Raw genomic sequence first — 18,825 nt, 5'->3', positions numbered from 1 at the left:
CTGCCTGGTCTTGTCTCCTCAGTCTGAGGACAAGTGGGTCTCACCAAAGGCGATTAGAGGAAAGAGAGAGAGAGAGTATGAGAGTAAGAGAGACAGAGAGAGAGAGAGAGAGAGAGAGAGAGAGCATTGACCAGCGCTGTGGTGAGAGATGAGGAATGCGCAGGGAGGCTCATCCCGCCCCAGGCGTGTCGTTTAGCGGTGACGAAACACTCCGAGGCGAATGCTGCAAAGGTGGGGAGGTCCATGATGGAGATCTTTAACTGCCACGTGTGCAGCTTCAGACCACAAAGAAGAAGATATGGGAAAAGCTGGGGGCATAGGGGGTATAGGGGGAGGGGTGGGGGGAAGGTGTGGTACATTTTTGCCCTCAATTTTGCATCTGTTACAGCATGTTGTTGTCTTTATGCCAATCTGAAGGTATGTTTTGGGTTGTTCTGATGTGTAGACAGATACATACATAGCTGTTGTCATTCGGATAGCTATACGTACACATCTGTCTCTTGCATCTATTTGTATTCATTCATTTGACAGAATGCTTTTATCTAAAGTTACTCCCAATGCTCAATTCAAGGTACAACGCAAACCTTGCCACTGGAGGTTAGCCTCCCTATATCAGTAGTAGCGATACATCCTGTTCCAAATGGGGTTTGATTCTGATCAGTGGACAGGGGTGTGACGTGCATGGAATGAAAGATTGAGAGGAGGATAAAGGTCGATAGCCCAGGGAAGCTCTGAAGCTGGAGTATCTTCCAACACCGCTACCCCCATCCCCCCACCCCCACCTCCACCTCCACCTCTTCCTCCACCTAGCTCGTCCACGTCACACATCCCCCTCCGTCTCCCTGACCCCGTGACTCCTGAATGGGGGACACGGTGTCAGCAGGAACGGTGTGGCTCCGCGGCCGAGCGTCACGTGCCGAGGTATAAATCTCCGGGGCAGCTTTAATGGCTCACTCTCGTCCGAGCCTCTGACTCAGGGTGAAGGAAGAACCATTACGTGAGAGAGAGAGAGAGAAAGAGAGAGAGAGAGAGAGAGAGAGAAAGAGGAGAGAGAGAGAGAGAGAGAGAGAGAGAGAGAGCTACGCAGTGCTTTTTGTCATGAGGCTACCGGGAAGTCTCTCCCTCTTCCCAGCTCACCCCTCTCCTGTCCTCTCTGCCATTTTAATTTATTATGGGCCTTCTGGGATACTAGCACCTAAGCTCGGCTGCCTTTTAAATTGGAGCATTGAGTATGTTATTTGCAATAACGAATGGCTTTTAGTAACTGATATTTCACAAAATCAGATCCTCATGGGAGTGATGTGTAAGGCATTTCATGTGATATCTTCCCTGCTGGTCACCTTGCCATTGAGTACAAAGAATGTATTTCTTGATACCAAGCCAAATCAAATCTTCTCTTGACTGACCTGCTGTACTCTATTTGAATGGGGCTCCATTAAGAGTTACATTAATGCTTTCTGACAGATATGTCATTGCAGTGCTGCACTGAAAAATGGCCCATCTCATTTCGCTCTTGTTTCCACCCGTCCTCTAAGGTCTGCTTTCTCATCAGACTGATGTGCCTCTGCTAGAAACCAGTTTAATGCATCTCACAGTCCGCCCGTGAGGAGCACTTATTGTGGTTTTGTGAATCGTAAAAATGGGCTTCGCTTGCAGCTGCACAGACCTGACACACAATATGCTTACACCACACTATTCAGCAAAAAAAAAAAATAGCCAGTGATATTCCACTGAGCTTTCTCAAGCGATAATGCAGATACAAGTTAAGGGTGATTACAAGTGATTGGGTTTCTGTGTATCACCATCAATGTCTCCAGTGGGTGGCCACTGTGTTGAGGTCCGTGCTAGAGCTCTTGACCACAGGCTGACCGGAGCTTCAGGCTATAGCTGTACGGAAGATCCTGCAACAGCAGACTAGCCCCTCTGTAGACTTCTATTCTCTTTCTTATCTGTATCCTCTTTTGTCTCATTGGTGACAGAAAGTTCTAGATATCCACCACGCACTGGCCTCCAGTCATGACAGGGTCTTCTGCAGCGGAGCAGATCACCCACCCGCTGACAGACACTCCACATCAGCCCCTCGCCTTGAAGGATCACTTTGGGCGGTGTATTTTTAGGAGCCCGGCGACATAAGAGCCGCTCGTCATGTGTGACTGTGACACAGACCACGGCAGGCTTGCATCATCAGCACGAGACGCTCGCCGAGCCACTGATGTGACTCGGGGGCTTATCTGATGGGGACGCATTCCAAATGCGAGAGTGCTGGTGGCGGTGCGGGGACCGGACCCGTGTCATCAGTATGCGCCGCGCGCCTCCCGGGGGGGTGATTCATCAGTATGTAATGCAGCGCATGGGCTCTTATGAGGGAGGCCGCGCCCCTGTCTCTCTCAGGGCTGGGTGGAGGCATCGCCGGGCGGTGAGGGGCGCTCAAGAGACAGCGGAGGAGGAGGAGGAGGAGGAGGAGGAGGAGGAGAGGAGGAGGAGAGGAGGAAGGGAGATGAGAGCTTCTAGAACCGAGAGCTAATGGCCATCATGAGGAGGTGCTGGCATGCCGACAGAAGAGTGTCTAATTAAGGAACCCGAGATACCCGCCTCCCACCCACCCACCGTCCATCTCTCTCTCTCTTTCTTTCTCTCTCTCTCTCTCTCTCTCTCTCTCTCTCTCTCTCTCTCTCCTTGGCTCCAGAGGGCTTCAATACAAGAAGGAGAGGATCCCCCATAAAAAAGTCAATATACTGTATCAGAGTGAAAGAGAAGGAGTCCTGTCTCGCCAGCGTATAGAAATAGGCCTGCATATAAATTGCAATGCAAATGTGGGGGTTATTTTTAAAGCCTCAGGAATTAATCTTTTAAAATAGGCTAGAGAGACTCTTGAGAACTGTGAATGTAGAATAATCCAGCTGGACGATGCACAACATTCTCACCAGATATAGTCACGAGGAGGCGTTAAAAGGATGTCATTTTTAGGTATAACACACTGAAGGTTGTTTCTCATCCAACAGAGAAGAGCCCGTTTTTCTCTGCTGCAGATGCAGATGCAGATGCAGATGACAGTGGCTATAGTTGTTTAATTCCTGTCAGCTTCCCCCACACAGTTCTCAGGAGATTTTACATTCCTGTCTCTGTATTGATCCTTTCCCTCACCTAGCGCTCCGCCTGTCTTGTCTCCTCACGTCTCCTCACGTCTCCTCCTCGGCTCCTCTGGAACTCCGTGGCTACCGGGCGGGCTCCCCTCAGACCCCCTCACCCCCGCTCATCCGTTGGCACTGCTGTTTTCCACAAGACTTGAGACTTGTCAAGATCCTTTCTTTTATATGTAATGAATAGAATATATACTTTTTTGATCCCGTGAGGGAAATTTGTTTCTCTGCATTTAACCCAATTTAACCGAATTAGTGAACACACACAGCACACACACACAGTGAGGTGAATCACACACTAACCTAATGTCTACTTATGTCACCATCATTGAGTGTTTGCCTCCGCGCTAGTCTCACAATCTGTGTAGATTTGAGTGGTTCAGGCAACAGTCACAGACAGGTGCACCATATTGGAGATGTTCTGTTGCCTCCCTTTTTGCTTTGTTTTTTTTTTTTAAATCACATTTCTATATACTGTATACAACACATGTTGTACCCCTGTTCTCTGAGACACGATTGGAATTTGATCCCCTCGGGCCTCTGTCTGAACGAGTGCATACTGAAGAGATGTCTGTGAAGACTTGCCACATAGTGCTGCCTTTGTATGTGCATACATGAAAGCAGGGATTCTTATTAAATCCCCCCAACCATCAAGAGCAGGGGTCTCCAACCTTTTTCTCTCCGGGAGCTACTTTGACAAAATGGACATGGCCAAGAGCCTTTTTTCCTCCGAGATGAGAGCTACTTTGATCAAATGGACAAGACATGGCCGAGAGCTTTTATGGTAGTATAGACACGCCATGTATTCACATAGCTGATCTCCACCCAAAACGTGTATACTTTTTAAAGGTTCCTTTTCGACTCTCTTTGTAGACTGTGAATCTGACTTCATAGGAATTTTAACATGTTTCCCAAGTGACTGAGTTATCAGATTTATGAACATCTTCCTCAAAGCTTTTGGAGAGCTATACTTAGAAACAGGTGGGGAGCTACTGTAGCTTGCGAGCTACCTGTTGATGACCCCTGATCTAGAGGAAAAAAACATGGTAATGAGAAATTATAGCCATGACAAAATATAGCAGTGATTCTATTTGGCACTTTCCATGGCTCGTAATATGGCAGCACATACCCATATACATTGTCATTATATGGAATTATAGATATTCATTGCTGTTATGTTTTGTTGTGAAATTCAATTTCAACTTGACATTCTATAGTGTTCATTGAGCACAACATAATATTGTTTTAGGACTGAAACGCTTGATTTAAAATGCTTGCATACCAAACTGCCAGCTTGCAACCTTGAGCTAGTGGTGTAGCGCTGCTTGCTTGTTTTCTATGTGTTATACTGTATGAGTGATAGCCATTCAGGTTTGAATGTGCATCATGTTGTTCATGCTGTGCCCAGGATACAAGGCCCTGCTGAAGTGTCTGTCGGGGAAGTTCTGCAGCCGAGAGCTCATCGGCATCATGGGCCCGTCAGGAGCGGGCAAGTCCACCCTGATGAACATCCTCGCCGGCTACAGGTGAGCGGCCTTCCTACTTCCTACTGTAAATGTGTGCCATTTTACACTCCTGCTGTTGTGCAGTGACATGATGGATTGTGTGTGTGTGTGTGTGTGTGTGTGTGTGTGTGTGTGTGTGTGTGTGTGTGTGTGTGTGTGTGTGTGTGTGTGTGTGTGTGTGTGTGTGTGTGTGTTTGTGTGTTTTTGTGTGTGTGTGTGTGTGTGTGTGTGTGTGTGTGTGTGTGTGTGTGTGTCTGTGTGTGAGAGAGAGAGAGAGAGAGAGAGAGATAGAGAAAGAGAGAGTGGCCGGTGTAAAACAAATTGAGGGAAAACGAGAGAAAAATGAATGGAGACATGAAAAAGACAAAAAAAAAAACGAGAGATGAAAGTAGCAATATCCTGAGGGGCTCTGCATTGTTTCTCTGTAGTCAGGCAGAGGTTGGAACGGCACCTGGAGGCCATTGTTAGACAAATTTGCAGCTGTGTTCTTCCACTGCCATCCATCTGTCTATTGCATGCTCTGTAATTTCCTCTCTCTGTCTCTCTCTCATTTCTCTCTCTCTCTCTTTCTCTTTCGCATCTCCCTCCCCCTCTCTCTGTCTGTCTCTCTCATGTCTTGCCTATCTCTTGTTTGTTTTATGACATGTTTTGTCCCACACAGCCCTAAGACAAGACCAGGCAAAGCTCCCTAGTTACCCAGCAGCAAATACCTCTCCATGTCACCTCCTCCATGTCTCTTGTCTTGTACTCTCTTACTTTACAACGTGTTTCTACATACTGCAAACCAGGGCCAATCGTAGAACTTTCATTAAGACATAGTAACTTTACAAAAATAAATCCATTTATCTCACAGAACACTCTTTTTCAGCTGTTAAGGATCTTAGATTCATACTGCGGGACATGAAAAGCACAATCACAATCACTGGGCCTGATGAGCTCGGTGGCGATGTAGGTGGCTGAAAACTACAGCACATCAGGGCGGGGACTCTGCGATGGGCGAGACCTCTCCAGTGAAGTGAAATTGAATAAACTAAATCACATGCAACAGAGATACATTCTGATCTATCGATCCTTAATTGATTCACTTCGACCTGACTCTGCCCACTTAGTGCGTGTGACTTGGCTCTTGCCTCGTGTGCCCGCATTGTCTGCAAAATGCGCTCTCAAACTCACGCACCCTCTGTTGGCAACGGCGGGACAGGAGAGATGGTTGTGGCAGTAAATGGGTTAAATGAGTTCATGTGTCAAAAGCATCAGTCAGAGTAAAGCATACAGACATGGTTGTAATTGTATGGCACTGCAACCCTTACTATTTCCAAAACCAAATAATTATGGTAAAGTACTGGAGTGAAGATCCCACCAGAGCCCCTCATAGCCAATGACAGAGCGATTAACTCAGAGGGAATCATTAGGTGCGTGTAATCATACTGCCTTTCTTTGCCTTTGTTGAGTGTTCCCACAGACTCCATGTTGCAGTTGTCTCTCCATGCCATGCGTGACACAGCTGTGTGTGGTCCTTCCTGTTTGAGCGTCTTGGGAGTAGATCAATGGTTCCATACAGCAAATTGATTGATTTGTATATTGCTTTATTATCATAGAACGGTTATTGGGCCGGGTTTCCCAGATTTATTAAGAAGCTCTTAAGTGCTAAGAACTTCTTAGGAGCGTTCTTAGAACGTTCTTAGCACTTAAAAGCTTCTAAACGAATATGGGAAACCGGGCCATTATGAGTTGTAGACCATAACAATCTATAGTTGCAATGAACAGCTTTTATTACCGGGGACCTTTTCTGCATTCATAAGTGATTGTGCAATGTAATGTAGTATAATTTATGTGTGTGTCAGGTCTAATGTCCTGCTGAGACAAAGAGTGTTATATAAGTGCTGCTGGAATGGTGTCAGTATGACTATGAAGCGTGTCGTTTTCTGGTGGTTTCTGCTGAGATCAGCGCGTGTCGCGTGTGTGTGCCGCTGAGGAGAAGACCCAGCGCCGCCGCCGGCACTCGAGATGCAGCCGCTGCCTCCGCAGTGCTCCAGGGCCTCCAGCAGCAGCGCTGCTCATGCGGGCGGAGTGGACGCTCCCACCTGTTGACCACGGCTCACCACCACTGCAGTACAGTGAGGGAGCCAGGCGTTGCCACCACGCGGCATACTAAAAAGGGTCTCAAAGGGTCTCACCTTTTCGCTCTCTGTCTGTCTCCCTCTCTCTCTTTCTCTTTCTCTCTCTCTTTCCCCCTCTCTCTCTCTCTCTCTCTCTCTCAGGGAAACGGGGATGAAGGGACAGATCATGGTGAATGGGAAGCCCCGGGATTTGCGCACCTTCCGGAAGATGTCCTGTTACATCATGCAGGACGACATGCTGCTGCCAAACCTCACCATCCGGGAGGCCATGATGGTAAGGTCAACCTGAGATGATGGACTCATGAATTTTTAAAATGTCAGTCATGATATCGTGTCACCCGTGGAAACACCCTTCAGCAGCTACACATAAATCACAACCACTGTCACATTTCATGACGGTCATCACCTGACCACTGATCTCTCATGGTTGTCTCTTTGGCCATACAGGTGTCAGCAAACCTGAAGCTCAATGAGAGTATGGAGGTGAAAAAAGAGCTGGTATGTTGTAGGAACGTTCTAAAAACCTTACAAATGTTTGTGTTTATTTGTAATGGATACTGCATCTATTTACTGCATATACAATATACATGTACATGTACATTTTGTGTACATATACTGTACATAATTGTATGTATGTATGTGTGTGTGTGTGTGTGTGTGTGTGTGTATGTGTGTGTGTGTGTGTGTGTGTGTGTGTGTGTGTGTGTGTGTGTGTGTGTGTGTGTGTGTGTGTGTGTGTGTGTGTGTGTGTGTGTGTGTGTGTGTGTGTGTGTGTGTACGTGTGTGTGTGTGTGTGTGTGTGTGTTTGTGTGTGTGTGTGTGTGTGTGTTTGTTTTTTATGTGTGTGTGTGTGTGTGTTTGACAGGTGAATGAGATCCTGACAGCCCTGGGTCTGCAGGAGTGTGCACAAACTCGAACTCACTCTCTATCTGGCGGTCAGTGCAAGAGGCTGGCCATCGCCCTGGAGCTGGTCAACAACCCGCCCGTCATGTTTTTCGACGAGCCCACGAGGTAGGATACGCCGCGTCCAGACAGGATCCGCATATAAAGCATCAGATGGGACATCTCAGTCCGAGTCCGAGCGGGCAGGAGAGAAGAGAAGAGGAGAGGGAGGGAGGGGAGGGGAGGGGGCCGGGGGGAGCTTTCTCATTTGGACCGCGTGTAAATCGCGGAAAAAAAATCTAGCAAAGTGGTGTTTCAATTCCATCAGCAGAGAGTTGATTAATGTAACTGATTGCCCCGTTGAAAGATGAAAGTGGTGTGTCGCGCGTGACATCAGCCATTTAGGAAGTACCTCGTCTAGCGAAGCTTTTAATTTAACTAGCTTTTGTCTACAGAAGAAAGCCATGTAAGGCCCTAGGCAGAGTCCCTCAGGTGTGTTTGTCTCTCAATCACACAAGTATCGCTCTTCACATCTCGCGCCAGTCTGCCGCCATTATCAGCTTAATCTGTGCACCACTTGACCCCAAGGCAGATCAGTTGACCTCCCGTGTTGTTGTTAGCGGCGGCGTGTGTCGCAGGACTGATGTGAGTTCGTTGTGCTGTTGTTGTGGACAGTGGACTGGACAGCTCCTCCTGTTTCCAAGTGGTCTCCCTGATGAAGTCGCTGGCACAGGGGGGCAGGACCATCATCTGCACCATCCACCAGCCGAGCGCCAAGCTCTTCGAGATGTTCGATAAGGTCGGTGACCCTGTGTCCATTAGTCGGGGAGTCGTGTCGCTCCTCATTTCCAACTGTCATAGTCTGGTTTTGTCTGAAGAGATGGATTTGGCCATTTTGAAATAATGTTTAGATATTTTCTGTATTTTGCAACTCGTAATTGTCATCACTTTGAATCAAATTTGTTTGAATTGCGTGGTAGGCGTTACCAGTTGTGCTTAACATATGAACTGGTTTAACCATGGATGATATGATATATAAGCGAGGCAAAAATGATGTGTACGCATTGTAATTTATGGTGCCAGTATGTTGTGTTTACGTCTGCTTTCCTCTGCCTTTGAAGCGCCCCATAATGATGAACAGTATGTGTCCTCTCTCCAGCTGTACATTCTGAGCCAAGGCCAGTGCATCTACAAGGGCACTGTCACCTACCTCATCCCCTACCTGAAGAACCTGGGCCTGCACTGCCCCACTTACCACAACCCTGCAGACTTCAGTGAGTCTTTCACAGTGACAGCATGTGGTTGATATGAAAGTAGCCTACCAGTGCGTATTGTTTTTTTGTTGTGTTTGTGTATGTGTATGTGTATGAGAGCGAGAGAGAGAATGTTTGTGTGTGTGTGTGAGTGTGAGTGTGTTGGTTATCTCTGGGTGTAAACGAGGCCGACAGGGTGTCGAATTGTGCTGAGCACAGGTATTTTTGCCAGCGAGCTGACTTTTTTTTGGAAGCATAAACGGAGGGTGCGAGCAGCATATTCAATAGAGGGTCACTCACCTCTTTACCCCCCCCTGCAGTTATCGAGGTGGCAAGTGGAGAATACGGAGACCTCAACCCCGTTCTCTTCGAGGCCGTGCAGGGAGGACTCTGCACCGAGGAGGGGAAGAAGAACTCCAGCGACAAGAACGACCCGGCCTCCTCCTGTCCCTCTCAATGCCACAACGTAAGTGGGACTCGACTCTGTTCAAGGGGACTACTGATATGATATGTTGATAAATGTAACAGCTGCACTGCTACACCTTTGCTACTCTTTGATACTGTGGAATAAACCTGTTAAGTGTACCAGTTAATTACTTGCATGCACATATGACATGTTTGTTGTGTCTTTGATGTCTTGGAACATGTCTGCCATTACCCTATGTAGCACATGTATCAACTGTGTTGGTACACACTTATTACTCTTTGAAACAGTGGCAAATACCCGTAACAAGGTTGTAGCAGCACAGCTGTTACATGTACTGTACACTGAAGACAATGACCTCTTGACTGGAGCTAAGAATAGTTTGTATATCAAATCTTTCCTGACCAGATTTACCCCTTCCAGCAGGTCTCAGGTCAGCCCTTTGCCTCTGATGAAAAATGTAGGCAAATTGCCAAAGTTTTGTAAAAGCACTCAGTATTACAATGTAACAACAAAGGCGTCTGCTAAATAACCATAACCATAACCATAACCATAACTATGTAGGTACCCACAAATACATAATGCAAGTACAATGATAGTACCTGATAGTATATGTTGTTGCACAGGTTGTATCACTGTACCTAATTAGGTAGGTACACTGTAACAGCGACACCCTAAACTAAAGTGTTACCAACATTATAAGATAAAATATTGCAGTAGTGTGTATGAACATATTCTTTTCTCTGATCTCCTCCGTCTCCACTGTGCATTCGCACATTCAGGATTCAGGACACATTGAGAAGCATACCTTTGCCACGAGCACCCTGACTCAGTTCTGCATTCTCTTCAAGAGGACCTTCATCACAATATGTCGGGACACGGTAAGCCTGCCGCTAATTCCAACTCTTCCCTCTCTCCTTCCCGTGTTGAATGAGGTGGGTTAAGTGAGTGAGGGTACAATGTTGAACGATAACTCAGCCAGGTGCGGATGGTGGTAACCACATCAGGGATTCATGGGACAGAAGAGATTAAAACATTGTTGTGTATACTATTGTAGGTCTCTATAACATATTCATATGTTAAATACCGTAAATTCTATAGGGGCTTGAGAGGTTGCATAGCCAAGGAGTTGGATTTTAGCCATTCCTAGCTATTTTTTTTTTTGTCATTTGCCATACGTGTGTTCAATGAAACAGTTAGCTGATAGCATAAACTGCGCTATGAATAGTTTGTACAGATTGCTCAAATTAAGCTCCATTACAGAGGACGTGTCTTTTGTGTCGACAGGTACTGACCCACCTGAGGGTGATGTCCCACCTCTGCATAGGCGTTCTGATTGGTCTCCTGTATTTGAACATTGGGAACGACGCCAGCAAGGTGTTCAATAACACCGGCTTCCTCTTCTTCTCCATGCTCTTCCTCATGTTCGCCGCCCTCATGCCCACCGTACTTACCTGTGAGTACCCACCTGATCATGCGCCAGGAACAGGGTTCCCACAGTTATGGAAAACCTGGAAATTTCACCAAATTGTAAAATCTGGTTTTATAGGCTGGGAGAAATCATGGAATTCAATAAATTCACTGAATGTTTTGTAAAAGACAGGAAATGTCATTATGTCATAGTCATGCAAGGGATGTACTGTAGGCAGGAGATAGCATATATCATGTCACTGTATTTGATTGCTTCTTTCATAGATATACTGTAAAATGGTAGGGGAGAGACCACATTTTATTCAATCTCGTTGTTTAAGTTACATTTCATCATTAGCACCAACCTGTGGCATAGAGTAAGCAATTTTAGCAAACTTATAGGCTGCGAAATTCATTGGAATTTTCATTCAAGGTCAGTGAAAAGTCATGGAAAGGTTTTGAAATGTTGTCAGTATAAGAATGGGTGGGAACCCTGCAGGAAGCACCCGGATATCTCCGCCCCTGAGAGCCGGTGCTGTTGACACCGCTGAGTGAGTCTGCTGGGGCAGGTGTGGGCGGAGGGCATTGGAAATTTATGTCCAACGCGACGTGTCTGAAAGCGAGCTTTGTTTGCACTAATGAGCTGACAGAAGAGGAGTTTTATTTATAGAGGATGGACAACAATATAGGAGGAACAACATGGTTGATGTTGAGGTGTTTTCTGTGTGTGTGTGTGTGTGTGTGTGTCTGTGTCTGTGTAACAGTTCCCTTGGAGATGTCAGTTTTTCTTAGAGAACACCTGAACTACTGGTACAGCCTGAAGGCCTACTACCTTGCCAAGACCATGGCAGACATACCATTCCAGGTTGGTTGTCTTCAGTTCCTTCATATTTGTATGATTCCGTAGAGGGGCCTAATTGGAGACACCCATTTTCATTTTCATTTGAATTGTTCCAGTCATCCTTTTCCTCTTTCATTAGATGTACTCTGCTGTTTCAATGCATGCAATATAGTCAAGTTCATAGTGAAATCTCTTTCTCAAGTAGCACGTCTAATACTGACTGGACAACCACCTTGCACTGCCACCTTGACACACACCTCATACTTGATCACAGTACCAATCCTCAGTACATCCATGTGCATCTTTATTTTACTGTTCTTTTTAGTCATGTTGATTTGCTGTATGCTGTATTTATGAAAGTAAAAAAATATTTAATTATTCTCTCTCTCTCTCCGTCTCTCTCTCTCTCTCTCTCTCTCCGTTTCTCTCTCTCTCCATCTCCCTCTCTCTCTCTCCTTCTCTCTCTCTCTCTCTCTCCATCTCTCTCTCTCTCTGTCTCTGCCATCTCAGATCATCTGTCCCATCATGTACTGCAGCATTGTGTACTGGATGACAGAGCAGCCCCCGGAGGCGGGCCGATATCTGCTCTTCATGGCCCTGTCCACCTCCACTGCCCTGGTGGCCCAGTCGCTCGGCCTTCTTATCGGAGCTGCGTCCACATCCCTGCAGGTACGGACACACACACACACACACACACACACACACACTCACACTCACACTCACACTCACACTCACACTCACACTCACACACACACACACACACACACACACACACACACACACACACACACACACACACACACACACACACACACACACACACACACACACCCTTGTCCTCTTTGGCAGGAATCTTTTTTGTAAAACCTCATTCATGGTTCTGTACAACAACAGTTTAACAGTTTGGCAGTTTTTTGGGGTAAACCGTACCAACCGAATGCTGGGGCCTGTATACTGTAGGTTCCTCCACGAGCCAGAGACAAAGAAGCCTATTGTACAGTATCTACAGTATTGTGTGTTTTCTCATTGTCTTATGACTGTTGACTGGTGTGTTCTGCCCGTAGGTGGCCACGTTCGTGGGTCCAGTCACCGCCATCCCTGTGCTTTTGTTCTCTGGCTTCTTTGTGAATTTCGACACCATCCCCAAGTACCTGCAGTGGAGCTCCTATGTGTCTTATGTCAGGTATATCCACTGGAAAAGACGCTAAACATGCTACTGAAAATAGTTAAATATACACAGTCATTTAAATATAGTTCTATAGTTAGATATGAAATCCACCATCTACATTTTTGGGATGTATTTGAAGGCCACCTGGCACTGAGGTAGGAAATGCTGTGCCTGACCTGACTGTGTACCGAACATCTGTCCTGAAGCTCTCCTTTGATCTCGTTCTCAGGTATGGCTTCGAGGGAGTCATTCTATCCATTTACGGGATGAACCGGTCAGAGTTGGCCTGCCCCGGGACCATGCCCTCCGGCTTCTGCAAGTTCCAGAAGCCGGAGGAAGTGCTCCAGCTGCTGGACGTGGAGGACGCCAAGCTCTATGTGGACTTCATGGTGCTGGGAGCCTTCTTCGTCATTCTCAGACTGGCCACCTACTTTGTGCTGCGCTACAAAGTCAAGTCCGAACGCTGACCTCGGGTCAGTGTTTCCGACAGAATCACTCTTTGAGCACTGCAACGTACAGGAGTGGATGTTGTACAAAGAGACACACATACAAAGTATACATACACACGCTCTGACACAGACACTAACACACTCACATTCACACACACATACACACACTACACGTTTACACCAACCAATGCAAATTACTTTTGAATCTGTTTTGTACCTCGTATAAAGCTTAGACTTGAACAATCAGACTTGAATTAATTTGGAAACTTTTCCATGTATTTTTTTCAATACATGACTAAAATGTTTTGTTTGAAGGTATTATCCTTTCTGTTAACTTCAGACGACGAAGTGTTTTGTTTACTTTTTATTCACTGCATTTATTTTTTAAAAAGTCTCTACCTTTAGTTTCTCAATCAAATCTACCTTTTTATATAGTCACCGTATATCATCACTTAACGCAGTGTAAATACTTTGGGAACTGATTTGCGACGCATGATTCTCTATGGAAGGGGTTGGATGCACTGTCTCTGTCAATGTTTGCCCTTCAGTAGCATGTGGACTGGCCGCTAGCTCTTTGCCCCAAAGACCAGGACTCTCAACAGAACGCAAAGGATATAAATGAATGATGCCCCTAACAGATGGCACTGCAGCCATGCAAGTATGTACTCAAACGTTTTACGTGGCTAACCAGAATTGATTTTGTTTTGTTTGTTTGTTTCATTTTTTTGGTGTGTTCTGGGAATGAGAGTTGTGCTGCCACTCTCGAATGCCTCTTTTTGGACTCTCGCGGTTTGCGTTTGGGACAGAACCGTCAGTGGTACCTGATGTGGGGACTACAGTGTGTTCCACACTTCACAGGATTTCATTGTTTTCTTTATTCCAACGCTGATAACATGAACTGCTTGTCCAGTGGCAATTCGTGTCTGAGACCCAGCTTGCATTGAACTGGATGGACTTGCACAGTGGATGTCTGATCCAGTTCATCAATGAGAGAGAGAGCACGCAAGAGAGTGAGTGAGTGAGAGAGAGCGAGCGAGGACACCTTCACCTCATTCACCTGTGGCTGTGAGGGTGAATAGGTGCATATCCTGGAACAGGTGATCTCTCTGTTGTCATGGGACACCATGCAACATTTCCTTCCCATCGTTACTACCCATTAACTATACTCGTCCCAGCAACGGACATCCATAGGACTCCGAGATCACCCAACATATCCACTGTTTCCCTAGGAACATGGCTGATTCACAATAATAATAATACAAGGAAAAGTTTGCATCTGCAAAAAAACATGTTCCTTTTTAAACACTAAGATGACTAACCTGGAGAGATTATATCATCCTCAACAACAACTGCAATGATTTTTTTCTTGGTTCAATCCCCTGCTCACCATTTCCAATCAGTTTCTATAAATGTAGACTGTTACAGACTGAGCCTTGCAGTTGATAAAATGTCTCTCTGAAGTGATAACCATAACTGTATAGAGTACCTGTGTTTAGTTGTAGTTACAAGAAGGATGAGGTTGAACCTTCGACACAATGTTCCAAAGGCTAGTCTATGCCATGAGCCAATTTCAGGTGTCTGGCCTAGTTGATGTTAATGATGCCTTAATTGGCAGGGTAAAACATCTTCCTATTTCTGTCTTTCCTATAGACTGAGCTGTTCCAGAGGAAGTTAGTTTACACAGTGGCGACATCTTGTGAAATAGGCTCATTGTGTCTTCAGTTGAACCTTCTACTTTGAGTAGTTGCATTCATTTTCACAGTTATGCACTGAATGTTCCCATGAATCCGCATTCTCCAGGAGAAGCTATACGGTCTACCTGTGTTCACAACATGACTTTCTGGATGGGCTTTGTGTGCAACTATTTTGTCTGTGTCATTTTTCGTAAGGATTGTCAGATGTCCAGTGTCGTTAGCCACACTGTTGGATACTTGAAATGCTGGGTTGGCCAATCATCTGCCTCACGGCCTGTTTGGTTTTACTGTGACCGCAGTAGTAAATTCAGATGTTTATGATTTGCACCTATATATCGCACCCATATGCTGTACACACCAGGGAGGCTCCTCTTGACAACAGTGCAATGCAAAGATCTTTGTTTATAATGGGAAAAAAAATGTGGAAACTATGAAAATATCTCTCATGATTCTTGACTCTGCTACTTAGTTTGTCCTATAATACTACTACTAATAACCTTGAGTATATACACAATGACAGTAGATGTGTGATGCTGTAAACAAAAATGTATGTACATATATGCACTTTTGTTAATGTTTCTCAAATGATTCCTTTTGGATTAATTTGTATTTAGTTTTATTTTTATATGAATATGGACGGTACTGCTTAGTTGAGTCTGGAACTGGGGACAGCATGACCTTGGGAGCAAAAAAAAAAGATGTCACAAGGAGCCCATGCTTTTCAATCATTTGGAAGTCGAATTTACGTAATTTTTGTACGCAAGTATTCAGAAAAGTAGTGTTTTACCCAATGATATTAAGTGCTGGCTGAACGCCATTTAGTGACCCATATCACAGTTGGTAGATCTGTATGGAACAGCTGAAACAGCTCTGATTAATTTATTTTCCCAAAGACAAGGGCTGGTCTTTCCACTTGTGTAGAACCACGCCAAGGTTAGGCAAGGACCATTGTGCAATAACGTGACGCGGTTACAGTTTTGGAGCGATAGTCTAATAACTCATCTGAGGGAGGATTGGACCGATGTATCCCAATCAGGAGAGACATTTGGATGGCTCAAGTGACATAAGTCAGTGACATAATGACAGCTGTCTGTTAGAGAATAGGATAATATCTGTTTCTAATAGCAATAGTAAAGTACTGTGCCTAGAGAGCGTTATTGTATGTTATAACCGAATACTTCTGTGTCCTGTGGTGGTCAGACATTTCACAACTATAATGATGATTGTCCTCTGTTTTCAATTCTATATACATGTCCCTCCCCCTTCAAATTGTATGTGTGTAATACAAGTATTGGGAAACTGGTATTTTGAGACCAGGTTTTGGGGGCTTAAAAAGGAACTCCTCTGTGTGGCTGTGAATTTGAGAGATTTTTTTCTATTTGAGATTCTTTGAGATTCTGCTCGAGATTACTCCTACTCCACCTTATTTCTTCCAGAAATCTGGTTCACTATTTGAGCAATGCAGCGTGCATGCCTTACAAATATAAAAAGCCTTCAAAACTTTCCTCACGTACGTATGATTGCAAATGCTGCAGATTATGGATTGTTGTAATATTTGACAGATACACTGAACTGTATGTATAGATCATTCTCTATTAAAAGCTGTCTACACAGCTGTGTAAGCTTTTACACAAACTTTATTTCCCAGCAGTTTCTCATGTCCTGACATTGCTTTCCTCTTGCTTTTCCTTTCATTTCATTTAATATATATTTGTTTCATCAAAAGATTAAAAAAAAAAAAGTTCTATGTATTTACATATGTTAAATTATTACAATAAATGCATTTATATATAATCTATTGGTCAGCCTTACCGAAAAGGCCTGATGATGTATTTATTTCATGTCATGTTAACCTTTAAAAGGGTGGGTTTTGAACATTCTAACACAATCCGCAACACATCCGCAACAATTCAAGGTTCTAAAATTCTATGTAGAATTCAATGAACCCAGATATTCTTTAGAATGTTAATTTTCCAACATTCTTGTCACACCGGTGTGACGGTACACTCGAGAGACAGGGGGGCTGCTTGAAAATGTAGGCCCTATGACAGAAAATAATTTTGGGCCCCCCAAAATGCTATAGGGGGTTTGGAGGCAATGGATAAATTGAGACTTAAAATACATTACGATCATTCATTATGGCATATTGCAATACAGCCTATAAAAATCTACACTAACTTTTTCCTAACACAATAAGCAAGTCTTCACAACATCAGTAGGGTAGCTCCTGAGCAACAATTGTCTAGCAGGCAGCTTTGAATAATGTAAAGGTAACATCTGTTAAACTCCCCTCACCACAACATTTACTGAGGGTAGACACATTTAAATACACCCAAAGCTGAAAACCCTTGACAGGAGGATACATTAAATTAGCTGTCAGAGCTATGTGACAACATGCACAGACTATATGTGTGACAGTGTTCACAAAATGAGAACAGTCATAGAACCACAGCCCTTAATAAAACCCCACCTCCCTTCCACACGTTAGCGGCCATTCTGCCCTGAATAAAACCCACCTCCCCTCCACACTGGTTAGAACGCTGTCTAGCAGCAAAGCGAAAGATATGATCTTGACACTGCATTTTAAAAACAGCATAGAGAATGTATTATAATCTCCTTTGACTATTTTAATAAACAAGTCAATACATGAGAGCATCTTCCCCAGTAGCCTGAAAGCATAGTAACCCCTGTACATAAATCTGGGGACTCACAGGAGATCAGTAATTATCGGCCTATCAGCATACTCCTGGCCATCTCTACGGTTATTGAAAAGGTAGTGTAGTGCTCACCTGGAATCGAAGGCTTTTCTACGTCCTATGCTATTTGATTCCAGGAAAGAAACATTCTACTGAAACAGCCTGTTGCTACTTCCTTGAAGTCAAACATGAAATACTGTTAACAAGCTGTCCAGCTACCACCTCTCCATAAACACTAAAAACTGGATTAATCTTACCTGAGTGACTGACACCAGCGTATGAGGTGAGTAACACACTGTCACCACTTAAAGCATGTATATTGAGAGTACCACAAGGGTCGATCTTAGGACAGCTGCTATCCGTGACTTACCATCTGTTTGCAGTGGCAGTGATGTTGACATGTATGCTGATGACACTGTTTTATATACTCTTGGGAAAAGTGCAATAGAGGTTTGTAGAAACTAACAATGGAAATGCATAAGGTTGGCAATTGGCTGCACAATTCCTGTTTTACAGTACATTGAATGTTGACATGACTGTACCATGTTTTTCACAAACAAGTGCAAACTTAGAGTGTCCTGACAAAAAATTGGATCAATTAAAATATGGGTGTCACCAGATACAAATTACAGATACATAAAACATTCTCTTTTACTGTTATCAAGTACGCAATGATTATTCCACATTTTTCATACTGTATTTCAAGTTGGTCTCAGGCATGTAAAACCCTAAGGCCAATTGAATCATTTTATAAAAGTGCCGGCAAGATCCATGACAAAAAGCCACGTCATTACATCACTGTCATAAAATATGACATGCTTAATCTTGAAAATTTGATATTCCACTCAAATGCTTTCTCAAACGCGTTTGCTTAATCTTCAAAAACAGCACTCGTAGCTAGCTGAGCCACAGGGGCAAATGTAGTCTTGCACAATGCAAAACTGCATTTGGGAGGACGTCATTATCCTTTGTGGCTGAAAATCAGTGGAATACTCCTCCTTTCATGGACCAATTTGCACTCATTCGCTTAACAATGCGTTGGCTATTGACAAAGCAGACTTGCTCCCACCTATGAATCACTATAGGGCAGGGCTTTAGATGGGGTGGGATAGGGGGACAATAATGTCTGTATAATATTTTTTATATAATTTGTGAATCTGTAAATACCTTGTCTGTATTGTATTACTCCATCTACCTGCCCACTGCCCAGAACTAGCAATTTGTTACAACCTAGCACAAGACA

General features: G+C 44.5%; 1 protein-coding gene across 1 annotated transcript in view; it reads left to right on the top strand.

Annotated features, from left to right (window-relative positions):
- abcg4a (ATP-binding cassette, sub-family G (WHITE), member 4a) overlaps window positions 1-16,670 on the top strand; it is a 28,392-nt gene extending 11,722 nt beyond the window's left edge. Inside the window, exons 4-16 of the mRNA XM_062536282.1 lie at window positions 4,549-4,666; window positions 6,907-7,039; window positions 7,213-7,263; window positions 7,631-7,776; window positions 8,323-8,446; window positions 8,807-8,921; window positions 9,221-9,366; window positions 10,107-10,205; window positions 10,612-10,780; window positions 11,499-11,599; window positions 12,086-12,244; window positions 12,640-12,758; window positions 12,973-16,670. Of these exons, the coding sequence (XP_062392266.1) occupies window positions 4,549-4,666; window positions 6,907-7,039; window positions 7,213-7,263; window positions 7,631-7,776; window positions 8,323-8,446; window positions 8,807-8,921; window positions 9,221-9,366; window positions 10,107-10,205; window positions 10,612-10,780; window positions 11,499-11,599; window positions 12,086-12,244; window positions 12,640-12,758; window positions 12,973-13,210 (1,718 nt within the window). The 3' untranslated portion in view covers window positions 13,211-16,670. The remainder of the gene's footprint in view (window positions 1-4,548; window positions 4,667-6,906; window positions 7,040-7,212; window positions 7,264-7,630; window positions 7,777-8,322; window positions 8,447-8,806; window positions 8,922-9,220; window positions 9,367-10,106; window positions 10,206-10,611; window positions 10,781-11,498; window positions 11,600-12,085; window positions 12,245-12,639; window positions 12,759-12,972) is intronic.
- Window positions 16,671-18,825: the final 2,155 nt, after the last annotated feature.

Source organism: Sardina pilchardus, chromosome 5 (genome assembly GCF_963854185.1).
Source record: "Sardina pilchardus chromosome 5, fSarPil1.1, whole genome shotgun sequence".
Lineage (NCBI taxonomy): Eukaryota > Metazoa > Chordata > Actinopteri > Clupeiformes > Clupeidae > Sardina > Sardina pilchardus.
The sequence above is the reverse complement of the archived record's forward strand: the minus strand, read 5'-3'. Positions and strand labels throughout refer to the sequence as shown.